This window comes from Schistocerca americana, chromosome 4, assembly GCF_021461395.2.
Source record: "Schistocerca americana isolate TAMUIC-IGC-003095 chromosome 4, iqSchAmer2.1, whole genome shotgun sequence".
NCBI lineage: Eukaryota > Metazoa > Arthropoda > Insecta > Orthoptera > Acrididae > Schistocerca > Schistocerca americana.
In genome coordinates, this window is record NC_060122.1 from 652223407 (window position 1) to 652230180 (window position 6774).

Here is a 6774-nt window from a genome sequence, read left to right on the forward strand (position 1 = left end):
TTTCCAAACACTGACCCCCACAACTGGATATCATATGAGAGAACGGAGTGTACTAATGTAAAATAAACTGGTTTTAGGGTGGAGATATCACAGGACTGACTAAGAATATGAAAACCATAGCACAGACTACTCAGTTTGTTTAGTAGCTTTCCTCTGTGAATATTTCACTGTAAGTTATTGTCCAGCCACACACCAAGAATTTTGATCTCATTGATTTGCTCTATTGTTTCATTGTCAAGTAGTATGAGTTGCATGTAGGTGGGGTGATTTTAGAAGGCAGTTTTGCTTTTATTTAATGGTAGCTTGTTTTTTTGTACCCAAAAAATTAGTCTGTTCATAGAATCTGTTATTAGTTCCTTAACAACCTGGAGAGACAGATTATGAAAAAGGAGATTTGTGTCATCTGTAAACAATACAGGTAAGGCATTAGACAGATTCCAAGGCAGGAAAAGTAAAGGTCCTAGGACTGAACCTTGAGGGGAACCACACCTGATCATAGTTTTGTTGGATAGAACTCTAATGCTGTCTTTGTTTGAAAATTCAACCACCTGCCTTCTGTTACTGAGGCATGACTGAAACCACATATTGCAAGTGCCTGTGTTGACATGACATTCTAGTTTTCCAATAAGTGGAGAGTGATTGACTATGTTAAAGGCGTTAGTCACATCTATAAAAAGACAAGAGACAGAATGTTTGTCATTGAAAGCACTTAGAACTTCACCTGCAAAAGAAAATAAAGTTTCATTAATTGACCTATTCCTATGAAAACCAAACTTATATTCTATGAGTTGGCAATATTTTTCAAAGAATGAAATTATATGGGAATATATTACTTTTTCTAGGATCTTTGATATGGCAGAAAGAATAGAGATTGGTTGATTATTGTTGATATCATTTATGTATCCCTTGCTAAACAGAGGATAACTTTAGCAGTTTTGAAGACATCTGGTAAACAGCTTGTCATTATGGAACTGTTAATTAAATCACAAAGTGGAATTATAATTTCTAGAGTAAAATTTTTTAACAAATTATCAGATTTGGCACCAGTCTACATGAAAATGAGCTGCTACTTATTCAGCATTTGATCTTGAGTTACTGGTGTGGGAAAAGACAGTGCAGGTGAAGTACTCTGTGATACAAGATTAGACACAATACTTCAGAAATGTTTGTTAAAAGTTTTACTTATCTCCTTTGCATCTGATATTTTAGTTGCATTGTGTATTAAGTTATTTAATTCTTTAATACTTCTTGTTCCAAGGGTGCTTCTAAAGACATTCGATGTTGCCTTTCTTATTTTCTTATAATTTTTTTTATATAATGATTATTTGCTGTTTTCTTAGCCTACTTATAACTCTCCTAAGTATCTTTTTGTATTTTTTATAAAAGAATGAAAACTGGGATCATCTGTTCCTTTGCTTTCCACATACTGTTTCCTTTTTGTAGAACAGGAGCTGATTATTCCCTTTGTAATCTATGCCCTATAAACTGATTTATTTGAATTATGAGTTACTAGTCTTTTAAGGGGAAAGGCAATCTTAAAGTAATGGACCACTGTGTCAAGAAATATTTTTGCTTTCATACTTGTACATCCTCACTTCACTTAACACATCCTTCCAGTATTCACAATACAACTATAACTAGATAACCATTTATGCGATATCAGGTGTGTTCAGCAGACAAAAATGTTTCAAAACACTTTGCTGTTCGTAGTTCTGGCATATGAGGTCTAGATGACTCTAGTTTTGATCTTGATGTCCACAGCTGATAAAACCATTGCTTAAATCTAGATGACTCCACTCTAGTTCTTCTAGTTTACTTACCATATTGATAAAATAAACTCTATAATAATTATAGATAACCTTTGAGAAGGTTAAGAAATTAATAAATCACTGGTAAGCTCTTCACTGCACTTACACACATATTTTTAAACTGCACTTGTAGTACACCTCTGAAGATCAGGCAAAGGTGGCAAGAAACATCTCATGTAGAATAATTGCAGTTAGCAGACAAGTGGTTATCATTCTACAGTTTTAAGTTTCATGCAGCATTTTACAAAAACTCTGAACATGTCCACTGGCAATTGCCATGTTCTGATAGTAGGTACCTATGTTCAAATTTTGCATGTGTATGGGGCCATGAATTCAAAACTGCATCTGGCCTTCTTTGGGATTTGATTAAATACAGTGTGGTTGTGGGTGGGGGTGGGGAGTGGGGGGTGGGGGGAGAATGGGGGGAATGGCAGAGGAGGGGGGGGGGGGGGGAGGGAGGTGGCCCTTAATCTCGAGGCACTCAAGAATTGAAGGTTCCCGCCCCTGCAGGACCAGGCCCAATGAGAGGGAGGGGGAGGGGGGGGGGGGCTGTCCACTCTACCCCTCCCCTTAGTTCAGTACTACCCTGTCCTGTTACTCCTAAATGGTACAAGTCACACACACTTGAGCAGTGTTCTAGAATAGGTCACACAAGTGTTTTGTATGCAATCTCTGTTGTCAACTTTGACTGGATTTACCCAAGTATTCTAGCACGGAACTGAAGACTGCCACCTGCTTTACCCACATCTGAGCCGTTGTGATCGTTGCATTCCATATCCATACAGATTGTTACACTCCAGTGCTTGTATGAGCTGACACACTTAAACTAATTAATACTATAGTCATAGGACACTACTTTTTAAAATAAATTTGTGAAGGGCACAATTTCACAGTTCTGAATATTTGAGGCGAGTTGCTGGTATTTGCACAACATTGAAGTTGTGTCAAGATCTGACTGAATATCTTTGTAGCTTCTTTATACATAACTTGTATCATTATCAAGTGTAATACTTGTAGGTATGTTTCAATAAAATGTGGTGTATTTTGAAAAATTCCAGAAGAATTATCATAAATAGTAACATGGAACCTAAAAACAAAATGCAGGTGTAATGAACTTTTTAGCAGAGTAGGTGCTATATTATGTATCTAAAAAAGAAAATTATTTTCAGATTAATGGAAAGATGATGAATAAGGTTCTGGGCTACATTAAAGCAGGAAAGGAACAAGGAGCCCGTCTTGAATGTGGTGGAGAACGTATAGGTAGAACTGGCTACTTTATCAAGCCAACAGTTTTCTCAAATGTTACTGATGACATGAAAATTGCAAAAGAGGAGGTAAGAACATCATAACATTACCCTTTTTAGTAGCTGAAACTTGCCTATCTGTGGACTACTCAGAAAGGTTAAGTTTTTCGTGTAGAAGTCTGTCTATGATTACCAAATTTTCCTGTTTCTGTGTAAATAATGTATAGGTTTTGATAAATGGTGGTAACACATGAATGTTTACGACACTACAGAAAGTTTAACAACAAATAATAAATGTCTTATGTCTGATTTTCATATCTTTCTCTTATTTTCTAGATAATGTTATACATATGTTCATATCTGTTTGTGAAAAACTTACTCAAATGTAAAAAAATTGCAATACTCTTTTAAAATTTTAAAATATGATTTAAATACTGCACAAAAAAAATTTCAGATATTCGGACCAGTACAAAGTATTATAAAATTCAAAACTCTGGAAGAAGCCATTGAAAGAGCTAACAATACTACTTATGGGCTAGCATCTGGAATTGTGACTAAAAATATTAATAATGCTCTGATGTATGCTAATGCTCTGGAAGCTGGCAATGTCTGGTAAGTCTTACTCTTACCACCAATAGCTGCTAAAGATATAAATCAATGCTATTGTTGTCAACAATAATGATGTTGATTTGGTGAGTTAGTTTTGTGTGACTCTTAGTTGTCCCATTGTGCTAAAAAAGTCATTATGATACTGTAATGAGATCTTCCTAATGATCTGTATTTTTTAAATTTATTGGGTGGTTATGAAACACACCAGCTGACAGTGGTGATAGTAACAGTCCTCTATTTTTGTGTTAAATATGGGGACAGCCGAATTTGGCCAAAACTACTATAAACAGTTAATAAAACTTGATCTAGGCTGTTTTGTTAATTAAATAATGAAACATATAACTGACTAACCCTACGACAAAATTATGCACTTCTGCTGTATTTTCTTTATTATTTTCACTGGTAGCTCAAATAAAAACATATAATCCAAACACACAGATTGGTCCAAATTCCAGTGTGGCTCACATCAGTGTTACTGCAGCAAAATTATTTTAAATGGAAACGATATTGCGGCTTGGGCAGCACAATGTTTGGCAGTCTCTCCTTCATGTTGTCTGCCACTCACTGCTCACCTTCAGCTGAGGTATTTGCCTTTGAAATGAAGGCTTGTGACATAATTATTGCGCTTGCAATTGAGCTAGATAGTGGCAACATGTCTTTAATTCAATTGGTATTTTATACAATTCAAAACTGAGCTGAAGGCCAATTTATATAGAATCAGTACATCACAATAAAAATGGGAGTCCATTGTAGTGCTAGTTTGTTTGCATGAAAGTCATGTTTATAAGATGTTCATTGAATGAGATTGACACGAGGATAGAATGGCTAAAACCGTGTAAAATATTCACTAAAACTTTCTAAATAAAAATGGAATGCAATGTTATAATATATCACTGTCATGTGTTAGCAAAAAATATAGATGAGAACCTGAGAAAATTCTGGTCCTACATAAGATCTCCAAGCAGGTCAAAGGCTTCTATGCAGTCACTCATTGACCAGTTTGGTATGGCAATAGAGACAGAAAAAGGAAAGCTGAAGTTTCGAATTTCACATTTAAGATGTCTGCAGAAGGATCATATTGAGATTTTCACTCCGCAGTGGAGTGTGCACTGATATGAAAGTTCCTGGCAAATTAAAACTGTGTGCTGGACCGAGACTCAAACTCGGGACCTTTGCCTTTCGTGGGCAAGTGCTCCACCATCTGCACCATCCAAGCACGACTCACACCCTGTCCTCACAGCTTCACTTCTGCCAGTACCTCGTCTCCTACCTTCCATACGTTACAGAAGCTCTCCTGGGAACCTGAAGGAGAGCTTGTGTTAGGAGAAGACAGATATTGGAATGCATCTAATAAGTGAGAATGTAGAGCGTAGGCACTACGCTGAGATGAAGAGCTTGGCACAAAAGGGGAATTCTGGCTGGCTGCATCAGACCAGTCAGAAGACTGATGACTAAAAAAAAAAAAAGTTTAAAAGAGCTGGCTGTGGTAGTCTTAAAGAGATGATTTACTAACATGTTTCCATCTTTGCTTAAAACTGAACTCCACAAACTATTCTTAAAATCATTGATTAATGTTAGAGACATTACTTCCTTGAGATATCATTACTGCTCACTCAGAGTAGTGTATAAAAACAATAAGAAATTTATCAGGAAAGTAATATGTGTTATACTACACTACATATTTTCATCACTTGACAATGTAGTTAATTTCGCTTCAATAACTGATGGTTTATTTTTTAAGGATCAATTGCTACAATGCCTTTTCACCACAAGCACCGTTTGGTGGCTACAAGCAGTCAGGAATTGGCAAGGAACTGTAAGTAAATATACAGGTTAACAACTAAAATGAAGTACTTAGTAAAACTACTTTTTATTAATGTCACTAATGTTTTTCAGGGGAGAAGAAACACTGCATGAATATCTAGAGGTAAAGACAGTGTTTGTGAAACTTCCAAAAAAATCATAAGATGTTACAGCAATCAAATAAGAATTTTATAATGAGCAATATGGAAGTAAAAACTATTTTTTCAAAGTACATCACCTTCTTCTTATTTAACCCCTTTATGCACCTTTTGACAGTAAAACTATAACTAGCATCCAACTTTTGTAGTTCAGTTTAAACAAATGATGGCAATTGTATATACGTACAGGAGACACTGATAAGCCTGGTGAAGAAGAAAGATGACGTAGTAAGAATTAACAATGAAAAAGACTGTGGTATATGTTCGCCCATTGAAACTGTAGTAAATAATACAAGATATGTTATCACTTAGTTAATTTCATGTTCCATGGATCATTTGCACAGTAAATTATAATTATTTGGAATGAGTTATTTTACTTTCATGTCACAAATTAATTTACAAAAACGGCTAAATACTGATCATTTATAAAGTAATTTATTATTATTATTATTATTATCATTATTATTATTATTATTATTAAATATACAGATGCAACTGAGTAATATCCACCACCTTTTACACTTTACAATAATAGAAATCCTTTCATGTAGTGGGATGGATTGTAAAGTAGCAACTTTTTCAGTTTGTTTTCAAATTTTAGTTTGCTATCTGTCAGATGTCATATAGCACTGAGTAAGCTACTGAAAATTTTAGTTGTGGTATTGTGTACCCCTTTTTACATTAAAGACAATCTAAATGTGGAGTAATGAATGTTATTTTTCCTTCTGGCATTGTAGTTATGTGCATAATTGTTTCTTATGAACTGGAATGGATTATTTACAACAAACTAATGAAGGAATAACTATTCTGTGAAGCAGTAATTAGAAAACCCAACACCTTAAACAGATGTCTGCAAGATGATGGTGGGTGAGCACCATATATTATCCTTACAGTATGTTTTCGAGCAATAACCATTTTATTTCTTAAATATGAGTTACCCCAGAACATTATTCCATAAACAATCATTGAATGAAAATATACCAAATTACTGACCTGCCTCTCCCCAAGATTTTTAATGATTATAAACACAAATGTGGCTGACCTAAGCTGTTTTAGGAGTTCCAAAGATGCTTTTTCCAGTTTAAGCTTTTATCATTATGGAAATCTAAGAATTCTGAAGTTTTACCCTATTTATTACTTTCTCACTATGTT

At 34.9% G+C, this 6774-nt stretch overlaps 1 protein-coding gene across 1 annotated transcript in view; it reads left to right on the forward strand.

Moving 5' to 3' along the window:
* The window catches only part of LOC124612468 (aldehyde dehydrogenase 1A1-like), a 104673-nt gene extending 98977 nt beyond the window's left edge, over positions 1 to 5696 (forward strand). Inside the window, exons 9-12 of the mRNA XM_047140697.1 lie at positions 2978 to 3142; positions 3507 to 3664; positions 5403 to 5477; positions 5558 to 5696. Coding sequence (XP_046996653.1) covers positions 2978 to 3142; positions 3507 to 3664; positions 5403 to 5477; positions 5558 to 5627 — 468 coding nt within the window. The 3' untranslated portion in view covers positions 5628 to 5696. The remainder of the gene's footprint in view (positions 1 to 2977; positions 3143 to 3506; positions 3665 to 5402; positions 5478 to 5557) is intronic.
* Positions 5697 to 6774: the final 1078 nt, after the last annotated feature.